The sequence below is a fragment of the Triplophysa rosa genome, linkage group LG24 (assembly GCF_024868665.1).
Source record: "Triplophysa rosa linkage group LG24, Trosa_1v2, whole genome shotgun sequence".
In the NCBI taxonomy this organism is placed as follows: domain Eukaryota; kingdom Metazoa; phylum Chordata; class Actinopteri; order Cypriniformes; family Nemacheilidae; genus Triplophysa; species Triplophysa rosa.
In genome coordinates, this window is record NC_079913.1 from 3,471,101 (window position 1) to 3,497,703 (window position 26,603).

The following is a 26,603-nucleotide window of genomic DNA, read 5'->3' on the forward strand; positions in this document are numbered from 1 at the left end:
TATTGTGGATTGTTTTATTCATTTGTCTTTTCATTCTAAGCCTCTGCAAAATTAAGTTTCATTTTCTTGTGATTTGTTCATATGCAAAATTATTGATGCACATTAACAACACATGAATAGATGTCAGTTCAGGTCAAGACGCCTTACAGACGCGGTGTCCATTTCTCCACCTGAGAGCCACGAGAGGGTACGTTATCCGCTTTAATTGTTTATTACAGATTGTGATGTATGTGAAAATAGTGATTTGGAATAGTAACTTGAGTTTGTGGACAGTTTTTTGCTGTAAGGTACATGTGGATAACTGCTGAAATCATTTCTGTGTGCAGGATGAGCAGCTGTGAAGTGGATTTAGATCCAGGGAACTTTTCCAAGACATACAAACACACGGATTAAGAGAATCTGATTTCAAGCTAGTGTCAGTAAGTCTTCTGGGCTCTGCTTTTGGTCGTCTGTTGTTGACCCTTTCCTAAGCCATTAACTGTTTGGGTAAATTCTGTTAAGTAGCACAAATCATATGGTAGAAGTAATTTTATTCTCTCACATGAAAAATTACTGTAGTATTTATTATAGTAAACTAGTATTTTGTATACTCTTGTATATTACAGTATTCTGTAGTATTTACTATAATAAACTAGTAAATTGTATATTGTTGTACACTACCAGTCACTACCTGATTGTGTTCATATTTTTAGATATTATAAATTATGAACTCATAAAAATTATGAAATAAAACAAAGGTAAATATGGGAATAATGTTAAACTAACTAAAAAAATATTCAAAACATGTTATATTTTATCATCTTTTCTTGTCATTTTATCAAGCATCTTCTTGAGGTCTCACCCCGAGATGCTTTTTAAACGATATTAAAGGGTTCTCATCTATTCTGTGCTCTTATTGGCTGTTCTTTCTTCATTATTCAGTCAAAGTCATCCATTTCGAAAACATTGTTATTTAATAAAATGTTAGTTTTGTCATGAAAAAAGATGCATGTTTGCAAACTTTTATTTTTGTCTACTAAACTAATTAGTTTAGTAGACAAAAATAAAATTTTTGTCATAATTCAGTCATAAGCATATGCCTTCAGATCAAAAGTTTTTTTTTTATAATAAGAAACATTTCACTCAAGTGTCCCAAAATTTTTGACTGGTAGTGTATAATATTGTATTTTGTAGTATTTACTTTAGTATACTATATTTCCAAGTTTCTAGGAATTGTACTTGTTTATTATAGTAAAACCGAAGTATACCAGAGTATTATTCATTTGTATCTCCTTTATGATTGAATACCTCATGATATGACTTCAGTTTCTTAAGCAGTTTTTAAGTATTTTTTGTTTATTTTTCGCTACGTGCCGCAGTACATAATTTTGGTTTTTATTTACATTTCTTTTTAAATTAAGAAAATATTATAATCTAGATGACCTCTGATGGAACAGATATGTACTGAAAACCACAAGCAATTTGATTTTATTGAGTGTTTAATAGATCATGAATTATTTTGTGAATTTATTTAAATTGCTACCCATATTACTTTTTTCTTTATAATACATAAAGCATTAATGGAATTAAAGATCAACAGAATGAACAGTATTATTTGAAGTCAAATCAAATATATTTACATTTATTAAAAAAGCATTAACAATGCACTCACTAAAAAAAAATAATAATAAAAAAACATTTGTCTATATCATTGAAGTGAGATTTATATACACAGATTTTCCTCTTTCACCTGGATTTCTGTTGGGTTTCAGAGTCTTACAGTCCGGTTACCAAGGATACTATGGAACCTCCACCTGTGAAGAATGACAAGGTTTGATCCCTTCACTTGTGTTACCCAATATATTCACAGTTCATTAAACTCATGCAAATCTGTCAATAATTGATCGATTATATAACAAAAACGGGTGAGGTATGTTAATGTTGTGTTTGCTCATGTTTACTCCTACTCACGGCATCTGTCTTATCAGGACACACAAAATGGCCTCTATTTATAGCAGCATTAAGTGTGAAGAATTTCTGGGGTCAGGATGACTCGGGCCGAGGGTGATGCTGAATTTTCCATTGCAGTTATGAAAACTCGACTTTTGTTCGACTTTTGTTTCTAAGTTGAAGAATGCACCTTGCTCAACATCCCGTCACCTCAGGTGCGGCTACAATGACAGGTATGCTGTGACATCACTCGCAATTCAGGAGAGTAAATACCATATTGTGTATTAACTCTTGCGTGAATAACCGCCCAAGTTGCTCAAGTCGAGTCAAGCAAGTTGCTTTTGTTTCTATTAATAACCAAAAGGTTTTGCTCTCACTTGTTTTAACTTCTTTATTTTCGAAAACACTTTCTCAGAATAGCTTCTTATGTGTAGGGGGATGAATTTGTATTTTTGGGTGAACTGTCCCTTTACGAGTGCTACTCACCTTCCTGAGGTTTCTGATGCAGCTTCCTCTGATGGCGGCCATGAGATCATCATGAGCGTTGCGTTGTGGTGTTGATGGTCTGGAATTTTCTCGGTCTCCAATGGGTCTCAAAGCGTTCTTCAGCTCCTTCAGTACACTGTCAGTCTCTGTCTTCTTCCCTGGCCCTTTTTTGCTCTTTTTAGCTTTGGGTTTAGTCGGACCCTGCTGTTTCTTTGTCTCCTCTTGACGTTTGACTAGTTCCGCTATCGTTCTAGTTGGAGCCTTCTTTTCGGAGGCTTTGGATGGAGGCGCTGGTGGTGGAGGAGGCGGGGGTGGAGGCGGTGGTGGTGGAGCAGGGGGAGCGTTCTTCTTTGACATGTCAACACGTGGCAACTTTGGAGATGACCACGGTGAACTCCGAGGCGAGCCTTAGGGGGAAACCATAGTGCCGCTCTTCTGGAGCTCGGAGGTTCGTGGGTTTGTCGCCACACCGCCCTGTTGCCGCTGCTCTTGCATTCTCTTCTGTCTCTGAAGGTCTTGTTTGCGGGTCAGAATCGTCGTCATGCTTATACGAGGACCGGGGAGGTCGAACTGGTAGCCCAGCTTTATGAGCGTGGTGTTCTCCCTGAGTAACTTGACGATCTCCATTTCCACCTGTCCTCCGCAGATGTGCCTCTGGTTGTGAAATCGAAGCTCCGTGAGAGTTCTGTTTCGGGTTAAGGCTTGCACCAACGCCAGGACGCCTTTTCCTGTTATGAAGTTGGACTCGATGTTAAGATTTGTGATGTGGCAGTTTTCCCTCAGCATCTTGGCGATGGCAAAAGCCACCTGGTCGTCCGCGTGCGTGTTGGCGAGACTGAAGTACCGCACGTGCGTGTTGGAACGCAAGGCCTCGGAAAAGCGTACAAGAGTCTCTTGAGAGATGTTTTCAATGTTGTTGAGGTTGACTTCAGTGGTTTTAGAGTCATTGTTGAGGATCTTCTCCAGAACCTCGTCCACCACCGTGGGGTTTCCTGACATGCGACTGGACTCCTGAGATTGGACTCTTGGTTCACACATGAGTGGAGAGGATCGCTTCACAGGCTCCGTCGGTCTCAGATTTGATTGACTGTCAGAGGATAAACGCTGCTGATGTTGAGGAGGACAATCTGATGGAGAACTATCCTCTTCTTCATCTTCATCCTCCTCTTCTTCTGTCACTGGCTCTTCAAGTTCACTTTCTTCATCTTCTTCCTCTTGTTTTTCAGCTTCACGATATTTCCGGTTGTCTTTCTCCTTTTCTTCATCTTCTTCTTTTTCCTCTTCAGACTCTTCAGCATCGGTAATGCGTTCGTCATCATCATCATCATCTTTGCTGTCTTCATCTTTCTAAAATCATAACATCATTGTTAGAAAAACATCGGAGTGATTGAGGTTTATATATATATATATATATATATATATTTAGGTAAGCTTTTATGTAAATGTTATTTACATTTTTAGTTTTAATGTTAATTTAGGTTTCATTTGTAGTAATTATGGTATGTACTTTTGTCGTCTTACATTTTTTTATTTTAAATTGCTGCATAAGTTAAATTTAATTAAGTTTAATTAATCCTCAACTTCTTTCAATAACGCAACATTTCTCATTTTTGTTTTTCAGACAATAGCTAGGCTAATATTTTTTATTTTAATTTCAATGAACAGAAATGATTTATGTTTTACTACATAGTTAAAATATATAGTTTTATTCAAATAACTATATACACTATTTTAACAGTATTTAAGTAGTATTTTAATATAATTTTTCTTTTTTTTATTTACAACCATTCCGTAGCTTTTTGGGAGATATTTGTTAGATTTTCAAACACCAAAGCTTTCTTTATCTTCTAACTTTTCAAGTGTATTCCAATGATTAAGGTTTACTTGAGCACTTGCCTATTTTAGCAAATGTTTGCCAAATAAGAAATGATCATGCTAATCGAAATCTTCTAATAGTCGATCAGTAAGTAGATCACTTACCTGTCCCGGGCTTGTGGATCCGATTCTTTCCTCCTCCAGCAGTTTTCTGGTCTCATTTTCCCAGTATTTCATCAGAGCCTCTCTGCTGAACGTCCCGGTTGGAGTCTTGACGGTCTGATCTCTCTGTCTCAGTCCGATGGGAACATTACCGTCCGGATCGATATCAGCCAGTTCCTTCTCCAGCTCCTGGAGCTCCTCGGCTGTCAGCGAGGCCAACAGCTCATCTTCATCCAAATCTTCATATTTACTCAATTCTCGCCGGTAGCCAAACATGCTCATGTCCTCCAGGTGTTCTGATCTGTGCGTTAGGACTCCTGTCAGTACTGGATCATCAGAGGATCTGTGGAGTGGCGTTTGTGAGCGCTAATCTGCCGTGGTGGGCAGCTGGAGGGGTCTTAAGAGCTGGATCAGAAAGGAGCGGGACAAAGCCCTTCCCATGATGCCGTTTCTTTTTTGGGAGGTGGGAGTCAATCGGACAGAGCCTGAAAAAGCTTGTGAGCTCACAACATGGCCACAGCGAGACCTGTCAGCAGATCCTAACTGCATTGTTCATGTCCAAAATAAGATCAGATAGACTCTGAGAGAGGAACAGTGATGCCCTTACAATACCCAAACTTCATTTGGGAAACACTTACTGTAGATTTGTCACTGCTTTCTTTAATTTCAATAAATAATCTTAAAGTAAAAAAACAGATATGGGTAGATCTGTGTAATACAATATTTCAGTCAAACATCATCAATATGATTAAAAACAAAACAAAGTTTTAACGTATTACATGTGGTATGTTTAGAATTTGACTACCCACAATGCCCTTTGGTGCTTTTTAGTTTTCCATGTGTGCCAAAAATACCACAGAGAGCTAATAGAACACGTCACAAGGCTGATAATGAGGGACAGATTATTTCAAGAGCCGTTATCAGCTCGACATAAACCAGCATGAGGATTTATATAAATCAGGTCTCGTCTCGCTTTTGATGTCATCAGGAATAAAATGCTTCATTAATGCATTTATCAGCATGCACGTCATACTTTCAAATCCAGTGTGTCTGGAAAGTGCTAAATCTGAATAAAGATGTTAATACGGTGGTATTTATGGATTTTATAAAACACAAACTCTCAGACGAGTTTGTGTAATGTTAAGTTTTGGTTTAAGGAGGACATGGTTTAATAAGCTGTGTGTTGATCTGTGTTTATGACAGGAGCACAATGTCCGCTGTCTCTCCGGAGACGCCGCCCATTGTGACAGTACAAGAATGTTGTTGGTCTAATAACACGAGTCTCTAGCAACACCAGCTTCCGCTTAATCCCACAGGGTCATTGCTCAGAGGTTGCTCTTTCATACCTCATGTGTCAACTTTGTCTCAGATGTTTCTCCTAAAATTGCTTAGGAAATAAATGAGACTGTAATTGTTGAAATGAATGTAGATTGTAGAGGTAAAATAATCTGGATTTGGGTCAATTTGATGAGAAATGTTTGAGTTCATATTGAGATCTTCAATAATATTGACTTTTGATTGCAGACTTGACAAATCTGAGCTCAGTTTCATTTAGCAGACGCTTACAGAGAGTTCAGGGAGCAATAAGCGATACGTCATACAGGAGCAATAATACAATAGGTGCTAATACAAAGTTACTAGTTTCAACAAAAGCCAGACCAATACTTGTTGAGAGAAAGAGGTTTTTTTGTATTCACAGAAAGGATGGGTTTTAAGTCGTGTTTTGAATGTTGTGAGGGATGTGGTTGACCGGACCGAGTTAGGAAGAATGTTCCACCAGGAAGGAGTTGTGAAGGAGAATGAGCGGGAGAGCGATTTACTGCCCTTAAAAGAAGGCAATAAAAGACGCCGCTGGTTTGCTGAACGCAGGGATCTTGATGGGGTGTAGGAGTGTAGGGGGGTGTGAAAGTATGCCGGTGCAGATCCAGTGATAGTCCTGTAGGCAAGCATTAGTGACTTGAATCTGATACGTGTAATAAATTGATTTATTTGTTGACATGATATTGTTTAAAAACAAACATTCATATAAGCTAAAAAATAGTTTGAAACTAAATAAAGATATAAAACTAAAAAAGAGAAAAATGGCACATCCTTGTCTAGATTCTAGTTTTCTACCATTTGTCCATAAATATCATATTCTTTGTAAAGCAGGAAGTTCTTCAGTGCTGGTGGAAAAGGAACCATGCTCATGAACTCTGGATCATTCAGTCTTCTCAGCATCATCTGTCTCCTGATGACCAACCTGGCCAGATGCTTCAGCCGACGTGGGTTTCCTGGTATCACATGCACATATAGAAACAAAGGTATTCAAAAGAATTATTTATTACAAACTGCACTACATTTTCACTGTTTATGTAATGGAGACTGTGTCTTACTGAGAATGTCACAGATGTCGTCCCACTCCTCCTGTTTCTCCAGGTTCCGCTGCAGGGTGCTGCAGATGTGCACGCGATTCACGTAATCCAGGAGAGTTTGGACGACCCTCCCTGCCAAGTGTGCCATCCACGCCACGTTTATGAACTCACAAAACTAAAAAGCACAAAACAGAGAGTAAGTAAACTGCAAATACAGTGTACAAGTGACACGTTGTGACTTTACTTACTGTGACTTTGTTGGAATTGCTCCTGATTTTGTACGACTGGCTGTGAACCTCCACCCACGTGTATCTCCTCACAGGGTTGTCGTGGGAACATTCAAAACAGCTTTCTGCATGGTAACCGTTGTTAAGGAGCATCCGCAGCATCATTTCATCCTTGAGGCAGTACTGTAAGGCCGTGGGAAACATTGTGTCGCTTACGACATTAAAGATGCAGTTGACATCCGCCCCGTGTGCCAGAAGCAGCCGCACCAGCTCTTATTTTCCAGCTCGGACCGCCACTAGGAGGCAGCACAGCGGGTCCAGCTCCGTCTTGGCACCTGAGTTCAGAAGCATCTCGGTGCAGGTGACATCACCATTGCAGACGGCGAAATATAGCGGCGTCTTCCTCATGTCGCCGTAGTTCTCTGAGATGTGGGGGCTTAGGATGGGGTTGACGTCAAAGCCCCTCTCGATCAGCAGCTCTAGACAGTCGACGTGGCCGCCGTCTGCCGCAGAATGGACCGGACTCATTCCAGAAAGACGGATGGCCCTCTTGGTGGTGATGGGAATGAGGGTCCTTAAGGCCCTATTAATTTAAAAAGAGACAAAGTTTTCGTTATGGAAAAGCAGAGCTGTAGTGGAAGTGATTGATGAGATGTGTTCTCACAGGTAGTGCCCTTCGTAGGCTGCACGGTGAATAGGCAATTGATAGCAAAGACTTGCTACGTTGGGGCAAGCACCGTGCTGTAAGAGCAGATGAATACAGTCCAGGTTCCCAGAGCCCGCAGCATCATATAAAACACTGTCTCCGTTTGTGGCTTGTGCGGTTGCATCGCCCCCTGGAGGACAGAGTAAGAGAAATAATTCAGTTTACTGTTAAAGAAAAGGTAATTCATGGGAATCTTTTTCTGTATTACTATCTAAGGCTATATTAGAGCCTGTGTTAAAGTAAATAGAAAACACCATTTGAAATCCATTTCATGTACAATATGACAATAGGAATGTGCATTATGAGAAAAAGAATGTTTGCAGTTTTAATTGCATTGATTTTATGACCTTTTCTCTCCATATTAAAAAGTTTGCATGTCTCATAGTTGTCTCTATACATAGTTGTACATTTTGTTGTTGTTGTTGTACATTGTTTTTTTTATGTGGGAACATATTGCTATTTTACACAGAAAACACAGAATCCAGAAAAATGACAATAGAACAAAATAATTTAGGCATCCAAAGAGCTTTACAAAATAAAAATAAAAACATAATACAGTCAAAAGATCTGATAATGCAAAACAATCAACACAATATAATCAGATAAAAGCTAGGTTACCATCAACTAGCTCATCTGTAGTAAAATAATTGTTTGTACGTTTTTTATTGGGTTTACCGTGGTCATTTGTTGCATACTCATTACTTACCATTTTGAATAAGGATGTCTAGTACTTCAGGTTGACCGTACTCGGCGGCGATGCCCAGCGGTGTGACCCCGTGCCCGTCGCGACCCATGATCTTTCCTCCGTCTCTCAGTAGCATCATCATAATGTCGGCACAACCCACCTTGGCTGCCTCATGGGTGGCCGTCCATTTCTTCAAACACAGCTGCTCCACGAAGGCTCCGCCCATTATCAGTGCGTGAACCATCTCGTAAGAGCTTCTCCTCACAGCTGAGAAGAGACATCGAGACCGTTGCTACATGCACTGATGTGAGACTTAATGCAAAACCAGACCAAACCTGTCTGACTTCCTTTCTTCTGCAGAACACAAAAGAAGATATTTTGAAGAATGTTGATTGAACATTGACTTCCACTGTTTGAACACAAACAGTATTTCTCAAAATATCTGCTTTTGTGTTCCACGGGAGAAAGAGTCACATAGAGGTTTACAACCACATGAGAGGGAATAAATGATGAAAGAATTGTCATCTGTGTGAACTATACCTTTATTGTGTGTTTTAATAAAAGTATGTGTCTCTGACGTCTACTCGATGGTTTACATCACCAAACTCAAGACATGCCGATGTGATTTTGTGATATTTTTGCTGTTATACCCAGCAGAAGTGGAGTCTCGTTCCTGCTGTTGGTGTTGTGCGGGGACGCTCCGTGTTGGAGTAAAACCTTCACATTCTCCACGTGTCCTTCTTGACAAGCCAAAGTCAGAGGGGTCTCTCCGTTGCCCGTCGTCTCCTCCATGGTGAGCTCGTAGGATGCTGTCCAGAAAAAAAAAACATGCATATTAAAGTGCATTAATTGTCATGTTTTGAATTTGAACGCAGCGGTGTTGTAGACCCCCTCACCCATGAGGACGGTCTCCAGCACCTCAGCATCTGGCTGGACAGATGCTCTGTGCAAAGGGAGCCAATCTCTGCCGTCTCTTTCCTTGAAGGCATCGCTGTTTTTGTGCATTTTTCTCAGTTCATACACATCGCCTGCATAACAACAGATCAGTGGAGTAATATCAGATGATTGGACAACTTTCAGAACCAGAGAAGAGCTGTTTAGATAAAGGGTTCTATACATTAACCTTCATCTATTGCTGATAAAATCTTCAGATTTTCATCACTGGCTGTTTCTAAAGTGCTGTATGAGAGAATTAAAACACATTCAGGTGTAAACATAGCTTTTCAATGACGATAAATGTTATTTAAACATCATACGCAGAAGATGTCTGTGCGTACCTGCGTGAATCTTGAAGACTCATTTGAATGGCATACTCAACCAGCTGACCTTCATCCATCTGCTCAATGTACTCCATTGTGTTTCAGAGGTTACGAGAACATGAAAGCAAAACTCTCTAGGGATCTTCAGACTTGTGTTTAGCAGATGCTTACTTGTCAATCGGTGAGAAAGTTTAAATAATCGATCAGACACAATATCGTGATCCAGGCAGTGCAGACTGCAAACAGACTGAGTTTGTTTTTAAAGGTCCTCGAGGATATATTTAGTTGTGTCCAGCTGTACCCAGACACTTTGAGAATGCAGGTCACACTGACTCCACAAGTGGCTTTGAGTTACCACACTTGTCCTGCTACACAAACACGCAAAACATTTGCTTTGCTTTTATGTGCCCTGCATTAAATATGTGACAACATTAACGAGTTGCATTACAGCACAAAATTCTATGGTTGTGTAAAAATAATAAAACACTTTTGTTTGTCCACCATTTCTGTGATGTGCAGGTCAATATTGCCAGTATTTTAATTTTGTTTAGACACAAGATTCTTTGATTATATTTAATATTTTACTTTAAAAATTCTGGAATTTAAGTTTTCTTGTCTTTCTTATTGATTCTGATATATAATTATTGAGAACTCTGGCCCATCTGCTGAACACTGACTCAGTTGAACACTGTGCCAAACATGTCAGAGTTCAAGCCTAGAGCTTTGTGTTTTCTACAACACCTAATGCACTCTTTGACCCCCAAAATGAACTCAAATATACCAGAAGGACTGTATAGTGATCCAGTTGGGATAAACCAATACTTTCAAGTACTAAATATGAGTTTGATGCCTGAAACACCACATCTGCTGTGTTCTTTGTCTAATGTGATTAAACTGATTTGAATTAAGTGGAAAAGTCCAACCCCTGTGATAAATGTTTGATGTAGTAATTTTGGTATTGTTCTCAGAATTTGGTAGAACTCTTATGCTCACTTTGTAAATGTCCTGGTTCACCAATTTCTTCAACAAATGAAACTGAGAAACTCTACCTCTACCAAAAAATCACCGCCAAACGATCTAGAGACTCAGTAGCTTAGTTGTTGAATTCAACAAATGAAACAAAGAAACTCTACCTCCACCCAAAAAATTGTCACCAAACGCTGTAGCGGCTCAATGGTTTAGTGGTTAAACTCTTGTGCTGACATTGGGAAAGAATGGTTTCAAGTCCCCTAATATAGGTTTTTCAACAAACGTACCAAAGAAACTCTACCCAAAAAAATAATTGTCAAATGCTGTAGGGACTCAATGGTTTAGTGGTCAAACTCTTGTGCTCACTTCGTCAAATTCTGGCTTCAAATCCCTCAACTTCTAAGCTTCTTCAACAAATGAAATTCTACCTAAACCAAAAAAAATCACCATCAAATGTTGCAGAGTCTCAACGGTTTAGTGGTTCTCGTGCTCACTCTGTAAAAGTCCATTATCAAACCCCTTAAACTTAATCAACAATTGAAACAAAAAAACTATACTTCTTCCAAAAAAATCATCATTGAATGTTGCAGAGACTCAATGGCTTAGTGGTTAAATTCTCGTGCTCACTTCGGGAGTGTACGGATTTGAGTCCCCTATTTGTTAAGTTTCTTCAACACATGAAACAAAAAACGACCTATACAAAAATCTCTGCTATATGCTGAAGAGACTCAATGGCTTAGTGGTTGAATTCTTGTGCTCACTCGTGAAACTACCGTTTCAAGTCCCCTAATTATTAAGTTTCTTCAGCAAATGAAACAAAAAACTGTACCTCCACCAAAAAATATTCTCCAACAGTTGTGGAGACTCAATGGTTTAGTGGTTAAACTCTTGTGCTCCTTTTGTCAAAGTCTGGGTTCAAATACCTCAACTTCTATGTTTCTTCAACAAATGAAACAAAGAAATACTACCTGTACCCAAAAGATCACCGTTGGGCACTGCAGTCTCTCAATGGCTTACTGGTTGATCTTTAGTGCTCACTCCGTAAAAGTCCAGGATCAAATCCCTCAAACTTTAAGTTTATTCAACAAAATCGGCAAACCTTTTTGCTTTATTAAATCAGGTAAAACAAACACCCTTGTCCATCAAAATGGTCAATAAGTCCATGTAAGTTCAGTGGCTCAGGGGCTGAATTCTCTCATTCAGTATTTGAAAATATGGGTTCAAATCCCATAAACTTTAAGGTTCTGTAATCATATTAAAAAGAGAACCTCCCTGAAAAATACTCAGGTACACCAAGACACCCACCACTAAGAGGTATTAACCATGAAACTTGAACCAGTGGACTATGGTACACTGACATTTCTACTGTGCTTCAGAGGCACATAAAAAATAGATATACTAGGAAAAGTGCCTCAAGAGTATAGAACCCAGTGGTTCAGAGGTACATGTACTGAGCACTAAAAGAGACAGTTTAGGGTTCCAGCCTGGGCATTTGCACTTTAAGTGTTGTAAAATATTGCTTATGTGCCCATGATTAAAAGAATAAAAGATAAACACGCCCGGAGAACTGTCACATATGTGCCTGGCACAGTGGCTCTGGTGGATGCACACTTACATGAGAACATGTAGCCAAGGGTTCAAGGCTGGCCTCTGACACTTTAAGTGTTCAATGACATCTCTTATGCGCAACTGATTTAAAAAAAAATAAATACGCCCGGAGAACTGTCACACGTACTGAGCACTAAAAGAGACAGTTTAGGGTTCCAGCCTGGGCCTTTGCACTTTAAGTGTTGTAAAATATTGCTTATGTGCCCATGATTAAAAGAATAAAAGATAAACACGCCCGGAGAACTGTCACATATGTGCCTGGCACAGTGGCTCTGATGGATGCACACTTACATGAGAACATGTAGCCAAGGGTTCAAGGCTGGCGTCTGACACTTTAAGTGTTCAATGACATCTCTTATGCGCAACTGATTTAAAAAAAAAAAAGATAAATACGCCCAGAGAACTGTCATACATGTGCAGGACCCAATGGCTCAGGTGGATGAGCACTGAAACTGGATCAAGAGGTCCCAGGTTCAAAGCCAGCTGGAGGGCAAAACACAAAGACCAGCAAGCACAACTGGATACTAGGAGAGGCTGGAGACCAGAGGAGAGGAATTGCAACACACCAAGCAGTCCAGATGTCCAGAAGATACAACCAACCCGTGAAGGGGGGGGATGTTGGAGTGTGTCTCCCCCCCGAAATTCAGGAGTGTAGAAGCAGAGGGTTAAGCAACAATTGACAATTTTTTTCCTACTGACTCAACAGTTCTTTAGAACTGGCTAGCATTACCTACAACCACCCTACTCACACAAAAACAAAACTACCTGTGCTTACTCTTCCTAACGCCATCACAGCATTTGTTCTACACCCACTTGGAACCACTCAGGTCACTGCTCCTCAGCTTGGGTTTGAACCACCTCTACACCACCATTCAGATGCAGGTACCTGCTCCTCAGCTGGGGTTTGAACCCAGTCTACACCACCATTCAGATGCAGGTCAACACCTAGGCTCATACCCCAGACCCCTTGATCTAAGGGTAGTGTACCTCACCACTGAGCCATTGGACACTGCATGCTCATTACAAGTTCTCCTGGTAATTTTATCTTTTTTATAAATACCTGGTCCACATAAGATATTATCATCCAAAACTGGGTTTGAACCCTAAACTACCAAATCCAGAGCAAGTGCACATTACCACCAGACCATTGGGCACTGCATGCTCATGACAGTTCTCCTGGTCATTTTATCTTTTTTATAAATACCTGGTCCACATAAGATATTATCATCCAAAGCTGGGTTTGAACCCTGAGCTATCAAGCCCAGGGCAAGTACACACTACCACTGAGCCACTGGACTCTGCATGCTTGAGGAAGTTCTCCTGGTTTCCTGAGCAATTGCCCAAAGCTGGGCTTGAATTTAGGAAGAAGAATGAAGTTTTTTTTTTTAAATAAACAATTTGTTGAATTGGTTAAAGAGTACATTCCTCAATATTTGTAAGGGCTTATTTTGGTTTATGGAGTGTCCGACAACAAGTTTATGTACATACATGATGTAAAAATACTATTATTTCGTAATAATAAGCAGTTTTTATTACCTTACTTCTTGACCGACTCTCAAATTCGTTCCGCGATTCATCGGTGTAATCTCCGCCTTTCCGCCAGCGTAGTCTGATCTGATTGGTCAGATAGTGTAGTCTGCTGTGATTGGTCAGATGGTCTAGTCTGCTGTGATTGGTCAAATGGTCTAGTCTGCTGTGATTGGTCAAACGCGTTCAGCATGTCGCAAATGGACCGCCTATCATTACTGCTGTATTACGGTTCGCAGGTGGTTGGATATTAACAGTGTATAGAGAGAGATGGCGTCGATTTTACCTTACCAGTTCGAGCCCGAGTCTGACGAATCATTCTTTAATCCTTATACAGATGCCAGTAAGAAAAAGGACTGTTTTAGACACTTCTCTTGTAACAGTTAGTTATCACGGCATACAGTGTACGGTGTTCGTATCTTCAGATGTTATTATAACTATAGTACACCACGCAGTTCTTGAAATAAAGACTTTGCGAGTTAATATGGTTGAACACTTACATTAGCGCAACGAGTTTATAGCTAACGTTAGGTAAACAAACAGTAACAACCCCAAAAATAACGGTAACGTTAGCTAAACACAGACATGAGATAACGTCACACAAATTTAATTTTAAGTAAAGACAAAAATAAAGAGTCACACTTACAGGTTGTGATTCGGTGGAGCTTACAGGTCCAAATAAAGTTGGTATTGCAACATCTTTTAAGGAAAGACGTTTAATGTATCCTGCAGTAAAGGCGCCAAGATTGATGAAGCAATCTTCGGTAAAATGACGCGCGCAAAGTAAAACGTTCGGTTTATACTCCTTTGGTGTCGTTTGAAAAATAAATAGTAACCATTTTTTCCTCAGAAGTTCTTCCTTTGGTAGTGAAAATAAGACTGACTTAGTTTCACTACATAGAACACAGCTTCTCTTAGACATGATGCACACGTCACGAACGAGCTAGTACAGTGTTTGGGGAGGAGAGAGTTAAGTTTTCGCAGTCAGTAGGCGGGGATTTTTCTAGTGACGTAGGTACATTGTGGTTAAAGATTCGGACAGGTCATGGCTTGTTCGCGTGATTCAGAGTCGATTACCTTTTTTATAAGCTAATAACTTTGTTATTCGTTCACCTTCGGATTTACAACTTTGCAGATTGCTTACATTCAAACACGGCAAATTTAAACACTTCATGAAATGTATTTTTTATGATCTCGAGGAATGTACTCTTTAAGTCCTGTAGTTTGGTCGCAAGAAACCGAATGGTACATTGACATCTAGCGGTAGAACTTGGTATTGCAGTCTTAATTTAAAATATTGGAGAGAAAAGTTTAGCCAAGCCACTGGTTTATGTTGTCACTTTGAAACAGTATAGCATCTGCTAAATTATTAAATGTAAACACAAACTACTGGATAAAAGCACTTGCTAAACGCATACATTTTCAAAGCCATACACCTACAGTACATTGGCTTTAGAGACACGCTGGTCATGCTGGATAAAATGATAAAGAAATCAACTAAATAATTATGGCCCGGTTTCACAGACAAGGCTTAAGACTAGTCCCAGACTAAAATAAACGTTTGAGCTGTCTTAACTGAAAATAACTTGCCCTAACATATCTTAAAATATGTCAGTGCCATTGTTTTGTGATTCACACCAGTAATGTTTCTTTTTAAAACATTTTTATAAAAGCGACTTAATATGCTAATTCTATAAGGCATAGTCCTGGCTTAAGCTAAGCCTTGTCTGTGAAACCGGGCCTATAAGTATTTTAAAGGCACTACAAATATGGCATACCAATTTGTCTAGACATAATAGTGCAGCCATATTAATCATAAAAAGGCACTTATTTAGGCAAGTATTAAAAAATTATGCATTTCTGCCTTTATTTCAATTTAAAATCTACATTCATTAAAAGCAAACTATAAGGAGCCATAAGCATTGTGGAGGTAGTCAATGACCGCAGAAGTACTGGATAGATTATTGAACACTCTCCTCTCAGGCTGAGAGGTGATGCGCTCTAACATGTAAATCAAGTGATGGTGGAAACAAGTAAAAGGTGTCCCGTGTTCTAAAGCAATGTCTACCCAGTCCCACACACACTGAAGCGGGGTCTCCTCAAACCCTGCGAACATGGCAGGATTGGCCAGCAACCCACGGGCAGCCATCACACCTGCAAGAGTTCAAACAACAGCACATCAGATGAGAAATGCCTACATCAGACCTGATCAGATGTCAAGCACCGCACACGCACCATCCACGCCCGTGAGGTCACGGGTGGACTCCACGTCCTGCATGTTCTTGATGTCTCCGTTGGCGATGACGGGGATGGACAGGCTGCTCTTGATGATCTTAATGGCATCGTGGTGAACGGGCTGGTGCCTCTCATCAGCTGTACGACCGTGAACCGTAATCCACGCTACACCTGCTGCCTCCACTTTCTGACAGAGGTCCACCGTCTTCCTGATATCCTTATGGATTCTGAGGATCACACAAAAACAATACTCGTTACTTAGAAATATATAGAATTAACACCTGATTTTATGAGACATCACAATTTACTTTTACCTGTTGTGTAACATTAAACTGAATGAGAAATTCTTACAGAATAAAACAAAATAAAAAACTCTTAATTTATTAATTTAAGTAGAAAGATAATGACATGATCAATTTAACAAAAAAGTTAGCTGATAAAATATGCAAATCTCAGAAGCAGCATTAATTAACAGAAATCTATGATATGGCCGCTTTAGGTGTCTTCAGCTTATTAAGAGTCAAGCACACGCTCACCTTATTTTAATGGACACTGTGTAATTGGGATTGCCTATTTGGTTTCGAACGTGTCTCACCATATCTCTGACCAGCTCAGGTTTGTTGATCAGACACGCTCCGTAACCTTCAGACACAGCCCACCTGCAGCAAACACAACACCACTGGTGTCAAAATGTGATCAAATCTACAGAAATCAGAAATTGATCCCATCAGTGCCTTAAATAAGAGTTTAAATATGAGACTACACGGCTCTTACATTTAAAATATATTTCAGAAGTGTGTTTACTCATCGTGTTGTCTTAAACTTTGTTTACAGCTACTTTTGGTGGTTATTTTATACACTTATTTTTAACACTTTACCATATCATCATTAGGTAATGCATACATGAACTAACATGAACAAACATTTATTAATGATAGTTTAGGTTAATGTCAGCATTTTAAAAGACATTTTTAAAATCAAAAGCTATAACTGATAACATTAGTTATTGCACAGTAAACAAGCATGTAGTATTGGCATTAGCAAACAGTACAAAGAGGAATAAATCTTAATAAACAATTGCCCGTCTTCATAGACGATGCTTAAGGCTAGTCCCAGACTAAAATGAATGTTTGAGTTGTCTTAACTAAAAATAACCCCCCTTACATATCTTAAAACCAGTGCCATTGTTTGGTCTCGAAATGCACATAAGTAATGTTTTTATCTAAGGTATTTTTATAAAAGCAAGTTAAATATTAAATAAGACATAGTCCGGGTTTAAGCTAAGTCTTGTCTGTGAAACTGGTCTTATATTTTTCAGACAGGGTTTAGTTTAAGCCAGGACTAGTTCTTAAATTAGTTTATTTAAATAGCTTCTTTAAAAAACATCACAGGTGTGCATCTTGAGACAAATCAATGGCACTGAAATATTTTAAAGGGGAACTCCTGCCAAAAATGAAAATTCTGCCATTAATTACTAACCCTCAAGTAGTTTAACATCCGTTTTTCCATAGAACGCAAATTAAGTTAGTTTTGGAAGATTTGGAAGCTTTCTGACTCCTCCATAGATTGCAACACAACCAAACACACGAGCCACATGACACAGTGCATGCGGTGTCAGCATCGCTCGACGCATGTGCGTTCTGACCTAGAGCTTGTGTGGTCAGAACGCGCATGCGTCGAGCGATGCTGACACCGGATGCACTGTCGTGTGGCTCTTGGGAACGCGCGCTGGAAACTAACACTCAAATCAGGAAGTTTTTGAATATAGTTGTTAGTTTTGTTTGTTTGCGCACAAAAAGTATCCTCGTCGCATTATATTAATTTATACTGAACCACTGGAGTCGCGTGGACAATTTTACGATGTCTTTACGCACTTTCAGCGCTTTGAAGATTGGTTGACTTGCAATATAAGGAGGTGTCAGAAAGCTTCCAAAACAACCTTAATTTGCGATTTTAGGGAATATGGAGTTCCTAAAGATGTTAAACTAATTGAGGGTGAGTAATTAATGGCAGAATTTTCATTTTTGGTCAGAGTTCCCCTTTAAGATATGTCATTGCAAGTTATTTTCAGTTACGACAGCTCAACCTTGCATTTTAGTCAGGGATTAGCCTTAAACCTTGTCTGTGAAACCAGGCATAAATTGCTTATTGTTAGTTCATAATGTGTTACCCATTAATTTAAATGTAAGATTATTTGGAATAAAGTGACACAGTGTTTTATGAGGACCTATTTTATCTAACCACATAAAAAACAAACTTAGCTGTGTATACTGTGGTAGGCTTTGTGAGACCAGTTTTATTGCACTTATGCTTTTTATTGTTTTATTATGTTGTTCCATTTGCTTCCATTGTTTACCTCATCTGTAAGTCGCTTTGGATAAAAGCGTCTGCTAAATGACTAAATGTAAATGTAAATAAAACACTGTTTAACGGACTAGTTTAAGTCTAGGCCTTAGTTAAATTAGGATATTTAAGTCAATTTAGAAAACATACTTTACAACAAAAAAACATTACTGGTCTGCATCTTAAGACGAAAAAAATATGTCAGTGCAAGCTGTTTTCGATCAAGAGACCTCAAATATTTAAATTAGTCTGGGACTAGGCTTAAGCCCTGTTTGGGAAACCGCCCCATAATAAGTGTTCCTTTAAAACAATGGCCCGGTTTCACAGACAAGACTGAGCTCAAGCCAGGGGTCGGTGGCATAAACTGCTTAGACTAGTCTTCTTCTTTTTTTCTTCAAGACTGGTCTTAACTTCTTTAAATCAGTTAAATAAAAAGGTAGATTGGGCTAATTGAAATATGAAAAGTAAGACTGATTAGTCCTAGCTAATTGCTAGTCAATGAGACTAGTTAAGACACAGTCTTAAGTAAGTTTATACAATTGGACCAAGGTCTATGCCTAGATAAACTAGGATATTTAAGTCGCATTTATAAAATGCATTAGAAAAAACATTACCGGTGTGCATCTTGAAACAAAATATTGGCACTCACATATTTAATATATGTCAGGGCAAGTTATTTTTTTAGTTAAGACAGCTCAAACATTCATTATAGTCTGGGACTAGCCTTAAACCTTGTCTGTGAAACACTTGTGATAAACATTTTCTGAATATTAGATTATGTTACCTTTGTGGACAGCCACAGTTCAGATCCACTCCGTCTGAGAAAGCTGACACCACACATGCCGCGTCTGCCAGAGTTTGTGCATTCTTGGCAGCAAACTGCACGATTAAGGGTCGATCACCTGAACGAAACACAAAAATGAATGTATAAGTGAAAAGGCATTAGGCAGAAACTTTTATAAAAAGTAACATACACTCTGCACTTAGCACAAGGAAATGAACCACAAACCACCACGCATATAACGCATATTATAATCTACTAATCGTGCAGAGAAGAATGAGGTAAAATGGGTAATTGGGTGAGTTGTGGCATCCAGTAACTTCTGTCTGTGATTGACAGGTACACATCGGTGCTATTTTTTAATGATAACTGCAAGTTAATTACATCAACATTTAGGATGACATGATATACAGATGATTTCAAAGTTTACATACACGGAATAAAAGCATACTTACTCTTGTTGGTGGTGAATTCACTGTCTCTGGCTTTAGCAGAGCGCATGAAGTCTTCTGCTATGATCATGGGGGTGAAACACATATCACAATCATATTTCCTCACCAAAGCTCTAAAAGCCAACCTGAAAAGAAATGACATGGTTTTAGATAGAAGGACCATAACAATTCAGCCTCGGGTTTATCATTTAAATGCTGTTGGACTTAACTTACTTTGAGTATCGGACCATAGGTGCACAGACTTTGACTGTAGTTCCGCTGTTAAACAAGTCCATGACATTTCCACTATGCATTGTTATTTTATATTATAATACTACATTTGTACAATTCCGGCTCTTTTATAAATGACATGCTGCGGGAATCTTTTCGAAGCCTAACCGTACAAACACGCGATATTGAGTTCCGTATTAAAGCTTTTCCGTTTTCAGTCAGCTAAAGAACAAAGAGAACAAAGCTCATGCAAACATTAAACGTAACGTTACTTGCAACATTAAACTCGTCAAATTATTACAATAAAACTCATGTTCTGATACTGCACCGGTGTCTCATTATTCACATGCGTGCTCTTTCGTTTTCCGGTTGCCAGTGGGCGTGTTTAACATTTGATCTCTGGTCAATAGAAAACGCTATAAATATATTTTTTAATTATTTTCGAGATTTTTTGCTAAAATATACGCACAGAGTCACATTAAAATATATTATTTAAAAAGTAAAACAATATTCTAATAAAAACCAGCTTTACCAGCTTGCTTTTTAAGTACGTCAGTCCATCTAATTAATATTCATAAGCTGACCCTTTGCCATTGGCGGCGTACCGTGACGCAGGAATAGGACGTCACTGATGAAGTGGCAGCTATGGAGGCAAGTCAGGAATTAACAGCCGATTCAATCCTGAAAGATGGTAAGTAATTTTTAATACGCATATTCTGCTTTTAATCTTTTTATAAAACTAAGATCGTGTTTTTAGGCTAGTTAGGAAGGTAAAAAAAACTATTTTGAATCCTTTGCCTCCAATAATATCGTAACACTGCAGCCTCAGTGACCATCTACTGTTTACATTGTAACGTTACGTGGAGCTGTGACTCTGTAGTGATTCAGATGTTATTTCACTGGATGAATGATCTTTCAGAGTGCTATGCTGATTTCCTGAAAGAGGAATTCGATGTGAAAACACACACAGCTCAAGCGATTCATCATGCAGTCATCGCAGAACAGCTGGCGAAGCTGGCAGAGGGCATCAGTCAGCTGGATAAAGAGCTGCACAGTCAGGTCAGTCACACCTGTCAAAGTAAACATCGGTGTTTCAATACCCACGTGTGGTAGGATTCAGAGTGGTGTACAACCCTCTTTTAAGTGTGTGTCATACAGGTTTGAAAAGTTGCATGTGGATCTTTGTCCATTAAAGTTTGTACGTGGTCTACATGTAACTTCTTAAATATAGAGCTGGTAGAACAAGTTTCTATTCTACTATACTCTGGTTTATTCTATTCTATTCTGTTGTACTCTTTACTAGTGCTCCATTCTTTTGTATTCTGCTTTACTCCATTCTAGTCTGATCTATTCTATTCTATTCCATTCTTTTGTATTCTACTTTACTCCATTCTATTCTATTCTATTCTGTTCTATTCTATTGTTTTCTCTTCTACTGTTACATTCTTTTGTATTCTACTTTACTCCATTCTAGTCTGATCTATTCTATTCTATTCTATTCTATTGTTTTCTCCTCTACTCTCTACTGTTCCATTCTTTTGTATTCTGCTTTGCTCTACTCTGTTCTTCTTTTCTATTCTACTGTACTGTATCCTGTTCTACCCTATTCTATTCCGTTGTGTTACATTTTTATTGACGCTACATAGAAGAAAGAGTAAATTGGAGGCTTATTGCCTATAGGTACATATATTGTGTCTCAACTAAGCAAAACCTACTAAATAAATGTGCTTTTTGTGAACGCAGGTAGTGGCCAGACATGAAGATCTACTGGCTCAGGCAACAGGGATTGAGTCTCTTGAAGGTAATTTATTCACTACATACTTTACATAATCTTTTGTCATCATTGTCATTAAGTTCATTTCAATGGATTGTGTAATTGAAATGACGCTTGGATGACATAAAAGCACCCTTTTGTAAAAGTATATCCATAATCAAATTTGTTACGTTTTAAAATCACATTTCCAGTTTCTTATTTGTATCACACACACGTATTGCGTCATACTTACACCATTATGCCATGTTATATCAGACATTGACGTGTTAGGATTACACACAACAGTACTGCAGTTTAAACACAGTTGATGTTAAATGTGTGTGCAATTTTACAGCTCCCCAGCAGAGGGATGACTTGTCACATGCATTATTCCACCACAGTGCATTTGGCTTTTCTCTTGTGAGACGGGAAGTGAATTCCTGTATTTTCTGTTCACACACAGGTGTCTTACAAATGATGCAGAACAGAATTGCAGCCCTGCAGAGTGCAGTGGACAGGTAAATGACTCCATTAATAACATTTAAATGCTTCATTAATTAATGAGATGTGGACGATGATGACACAAAGGTTGCCAGATGTTACCTGATCCTGCGAATAGAATCTCATTCAACCATAAGTCCATGTGATTTTTAAAGTTTAGTGTACAGCTTTGAACAGGTCTGAAAAATGTCCCATACCAAAAAGTCACATACTTTTACTTTACAAAGTGGAGACATCTCTGATGCATGTTTCTATGTGTGTTTTTTTTTTCTCAGGATAAGGACCAAAATCCTTGACCCTTACAATAAAATTGTGGCACGGACAGCCCAGCTGGCCCGCTTACAGGTATCTTTGTTATTGCTGTTATGCAAATATCTGTCCTGTCACCTATCCCTGGATATTCCTGCAGAGAGAAGAGATTGGCTTTCTGCTGAACCATTACTTTTTGATTGTCTTGTTTTACAAACAGTGTGCTTTTGTTCAGGGACCTGATTTCCATGTTTATTGGCTCGACATCTGAGATAGATAGAGATAGATTTCCTATTGCAGCCAGGATGGAAAACAGAAATGCACACAAAAAGTTTTTTTTTCCAATATGGATTTACAGTAACACTCGGCAAAACAAACCTAAATTAATTATTTTCCAAAACAGTTTAAAGGTGAAATGAGTATAACCTTGCATCTTAAAATCCTAAATGCAAAACAAAATGGGATATTTGCACTCCGGTCTTCCTGTATCTCTGTGAACTACACCTGTGGGATAATAATACCTGCATTGTGCGTCTCTCTGTTATTATCTGAGTGCTGCATTAGGGCTACCCAACCGAGCAAAATGTGGCTTTTATCATGTGCACATCCTGACTCGGGTTCACGATGCCATCGTGAGTAAAGCTTCAATCCTGCAGAAAAAAAATCAATAAAAGTCAATCTGGCCTGGAAAAGACAAGTCTGTCTCTCTTGCTCTTCATCAGTCAGGTGAACGCTAGTGTCCGGCAAGACACCTCCTGTAGATTTACAGGTTATCTGGTCCGTGTTATTAGTGGTTTTGTCGAATTGTTTTTAAATATGAATGAAATACAATCAAGGAAAGGTCACGGTGGCTTTGAAAACGTCCTTTGCTCTGAAAACCTTTTATAACACCATTTCTTTTTGTGTGTGGATATACTTTGGTGTAGAAACACATTTGCCTATTCACATTTGCTTATCAAAGCACCTTGACAAACTATGGATGCTCTGTCAGGGAGTTTTACATATCAGATAATACATTTGTACTGGGAGACAAAGGTCATGCATTTTTTGTATAGTTTGTCTTTGGCTTTAATGTGTGAAATTTTTGAGGTGGAGGATAGAATTCATAAGAATGTCTAAATGCAAAATGAATGTGAACTGTGCTTGAAACCAACTTAGATTAGCCAAACCCTAAGAGAAAGAAACGTTAATGTAATTGGACTCAAAATCGTATAGTTGCGGAGATCTAACGTCAGCCCCAGGCTCTGCTATTTATTATAAAGTTTATATTTCCTTTTGATTATGTTTGATGTCGCACATTTAAATCATCTCGTGTTTTCTCTGTCTCTGGGTCTGTCTCATATGCGTCCTTGCCCTCAGCAACACATTTTAATTTATTTGTATTCCCTTTAAGAACAAGAGCAGTGCTCATGACAAGAACACGTCCGATTGTCTTTCTGTGTTCCTTTTGAAATCTTTCTGTCACAGTATCTGACATTCTGTCACCTCAGGAAAAAGCCATCAGACACACAGTCACAGATTCGCGTACCTTTGGGACAGATCAGCTGCACCTATTCACTGAAACCCAAAAAAGACTGACCTAGAGTCCTTCATCCGGCTGCTGTCTGCCCACAGGCTTTCATTGAAACATTATACTTATACGTGTGGTTTAGCAGGACAAATATACTGGCTTAAGTGGGTTTCTCATTTCTTTTATTACATAGTAACTGTTGACTGGGGTTGTGAGCTAAACGCTCTTTCATTCGTTTATGTGTGTATGACAAAAAGTCTTAATGCTTAACTAATAGAATATTGCTAAGCGTCTTAAAATATCTCAGTGAGGTCATGGATATATTTCTACTTGATTATATTATCGTTATGTAATATTCAATCCATATTAAAAAGGTAACATTTCATACGGTTTACACAGAAACAGTAGGTGGCATAATCTTTATGACCGCAAAAATAAAATTCACATCTTTGTCTCTTTTTCTGTAAAACACAAAAGAAGATATTTTGAAGAACGTCAGTAACCAAAAAACACTGAACCACATTGACTTTTGTTGTGTGGGCACAAAACCACTGAGACATTTCTCAAAATATCTTCTGAGTAATGCATTTTCATTTTGGGGTGAACAATCACTTTAAGGCATATATAGAAGTGTTGTATTGCTTTTGAAAACCATTATTACGCTATGATCGAATTAATCTGTATTGTCTTTCATTTATGGATTTTATTACATGTACATTATTTACTTCTTTAGGGTTGATTGCATAAAACAGTATAAGAAAAAACCGTATTGCAGTAATAAGAATACAGGACGTTAAATGCACATAAATGTCATAAAACTAATGTCAGGAAGAGCTGCTTCATCTTTTCATCTTAATCTCTCTGGTAGGTGGCTTGTGACCTGCTGAGGAGGATCATTCGCATTCTGTACCTGAGCAAGCGATTACAAGGGCAACTGCAGGGGGGCAGTAGAGAGATCACCAAAGCTGCCCAGAGCCTCAATGAGTTGGGTGAGCGACCGATCACGAGCATCCACCACTTCACTCCACTCACCCGTCCTTCAAAACATTCAATAACAATGAAGCACTCCGCACGAGTGCCTGCACTTTACCTCCTCTGTGTTTATGAGGTTACATCACTTCCCTGATCAGAATGCGAGCTGCCGTTAACCTGTTTTTTACAATAGCTAATGTTGCAGTTTTTATTATATTTTATTTATTCGTTTTCTTTGTGGGACTATAGGCAATTTCTTTGAAGTTTAATGTTTTTCTTCTACGTGAACCGTGAAGTGTGCATACTTTGCAGTCTTGTAAGAGGTGGTAATAGAGTCTTGAGTTTTTTTAGGTCAACCTCATTCGTTCATGTGGCCAACATGTTTTTGCTGCTGAGTTTGAAGCAGGTGTGAGGATGGTTGGAAACAGATTCTGGTCTGGAGATATTTTAGGTGGTGTTCTTTTGATTCATGTCTGACCTCAATAACATTTACAAGGGACCTTAGTGACCTGAGAACATTATGTTAAATCTCAAATCAAATCTTAATTGACACCATGTACCTAACGGTCTAGTTCACCCAAAAATGATAAATTGGTCTTTCGTCATACAGGTTTTAAACAACATGAGGATGAGTAAATGATGACAGAATTTTCATTTTTGGGCCCTTTAACATCAAAACATTAGTACAACCTTCACAGAAACCGATTCAACCTCCAATAGGAAAGTCTCCTTCTTATTGAATAAGTTATCGAACAAAAGTAAAATATGTAGCAAACTCTGTTTGATATTGACTTTAAGGGTGTTGTACTGTAAGTTGCCCTGTAATTTTAGAAAAATACTATATTCCTGTCTGGAATTCATGGGGTTGTGGACATTAACTGAAATGCAAAACTTGTTTTCAGTTCTGGTTTTAATGGCTGTAATATTAGATTCATATTGACCCATGCTCTGTTGACCTCAGTGTTTTACATTTGTCTGGCTGTCATGCGGACAGATAAACAGCGCCATGCAAATTCAGGACACTGTTTCCCAGCGCATGTTTGTATTATTATCTCCCGCCCCTGTAGGATCGATTCCAGCGAATGTCAGCGAGGGGCCGTTCCCCGTTTTATATTTGCATATTGTTCTCGAGTGAAAATAAATGGATGCTGGCGGACGGTAATTTTCTATTGTGCATTTGAGATGGCAGGCTGATTTTTGCATTGACGGCCTGCATATTTCTATTCATTTGTCACGTACGAGATTGCATCTAGGTTTGGATGCCGCCCTTAAAATCCGGCAGCCTTTGTATGCAGTAGACAGCGAGGCAGCCAGGTTTTGTATCGGGTTCTTTGTGACATGTTGTGATTCAGTAAAATGTTTTTTACCTATTGAATTATTTATCACGTCAAAGTGAGAGTCATATTTGGATTTGGTTCTCGTTGCTAATGGATTGCAGACATCTCTGCATTAGCATCAACAGCCGAGGCGAGACAATTAGGGCCTAACAGCACCCGTCCTTCTTTCACAGGACGCTCGGCTCTTATGCCTTCCCTCCACCTGTCAATGCATAACATGAACAGCCGGAGTCTGATGTGATATCATTACCTGCCGTCTTACACATTTCCCAGAAGGCAACTGTAAACGGCTCAGATGGTCTATTGCTGTCTTTGAAAAGGCAGAATATTTTACAGTCGATATACAGTATATATATACAGTATATATATATAAGATGCCACATCCAGTGCATGCTTAAAAAATATAGTCTCTCTGTTTAGTGCATGCTGTCTCTGATGCAGTTACAGAAAGATGACATCAGTTTGGATGAAGTGCAGTTGGGACAGTGATTTGAAGGAACCCGAGTGTTTCTAGAAGCGCTGATAGCATCATG

At 38.8% G+C, this 26,603-nt stretch overlaps 4 protein-coding genes across 4 annotated transcripts in view; 1 reads left to right on the forward strand and 3 right to left on the reverse strand.

The window, feature by feature from the left end:
* Positions 1-1,460: 1,460 nt before the first annotated feature.
* On the reverse strand, positions 1,461-5,751 carry lmod2b (leiomodin 2 (cardiac) b). The gene is given in 3 exon segments (XM_057324822.1): positions 1,461-1,793; positions 2,416-3,762; positions 4,396-5,751. Coding segments are annotated over 3 exon segments (1,641 nt in total). The 5' UTR covers positions 4,675-5,751; the 3' UTR covers positions 1,461-1,778.
* Positions 5,752-6,495: 744 nt separating this feature from the next.
* Positions 6,496-11,617, reverse strand: asb15b (ankyrin repeat and SOCS box containing 15b). Its single transcript, XM_057324821.1, is given in 9 exon segments — positions 6,496-6,665; positions 6,768-6,921; positions 6,995-7,556; positions 7,638-7,809; positions 8,386-8,631; positions 9,015-9,173; positions 9,261-9,392; positions 9,488-9,543; positions 9,642-11,617. Coding segments are annotated over 9 exon segments (1,728 nt in total). The 5' UTR covers positions 9,719-11,617.
* Positions 11,618-14,337: 2,720 nt separating this feature from the next.
* Positions 14,338-19,831, reverse strand: dus4l (dihydrouridine synthase 4-like (S. cerevisiae)). Its single transcript, XM_057324431.1, has 6 exons — positions 19,752-19,831; positions 19,542-19,663; positions 19,090-19,207; positions 16,499-16,621; positions 15,963-16,189; positions 14,338-15,881 (listed from the first exon to the last, which is right to left on the reverse strand). The coding sequence occupies exons 1-6, from the start codon at positions 19,829-19,831 to the stop codon at positions 15,631-15,633; spliced, it is 921 nt and encodes a 306-aa protein (XP_057180414.1). The 3' UTR covers positions 14,338-15,630.
* Positions 19,832-20,333: 502 nt separating this feature from the next.
* Positions 20,334-26,603, forward strand: part of cog5 (component of oligomeric golgi complex 5) — a 50,435-nt gene continuing 44,165 nt past the window's right edge. Inside the window, exons 1-6 of the mRNA XM_057324029.1 lie at positions 20,334-20,439; positions 20,668-20,807; positions 21,492-21,549; positions 21,965-22,019; positions 22,278-22,347; positions 24,630-24,750. Of these exons, the coding sequence (XP_057180012.1) occupies positions 20,394-20,439; positions 20,668-20,807; positions 21,492-21,549; positions 21,965-22,019; positions 22,278-22,347; positions 24,630-24,750 (490 nt within the window). The 5' untranslated portion in view covers positions 20,334-20,393. The remainder of the gene's footprint in view (positions 20,440-20,667; positions 20,808-21,491; positions 21,550-21,964; positions 22,020-22,277; positions 22,348-24,629; positions 24,751-26,603) is intronic.

Excerpts from the sequence above, each read along its gene's own strand:
- dus4l (XM_057324431.1), bottom strand. The coding sequence starts at position 19,831 with ATGCATAGTGGAAATGTCATGGACTTGTTTAACAGCGGAACTACAGTC. Across the intron at positions 19,208-19,541 it reads TGAATTCACCACCAACAAGA|GTGATCGACCCTTAATCGTG; the intron begins GTAAGTATGCTT and ends TGTTTCGTTCAG. Across the intron at positions 16,190-16,498 it reads ACAGTGTCCATTAAAATAAG|AATCCATAAGGATATCAGGA; the intron begins GTGAGCGTGTGC and ends TGTGATCCTCAG.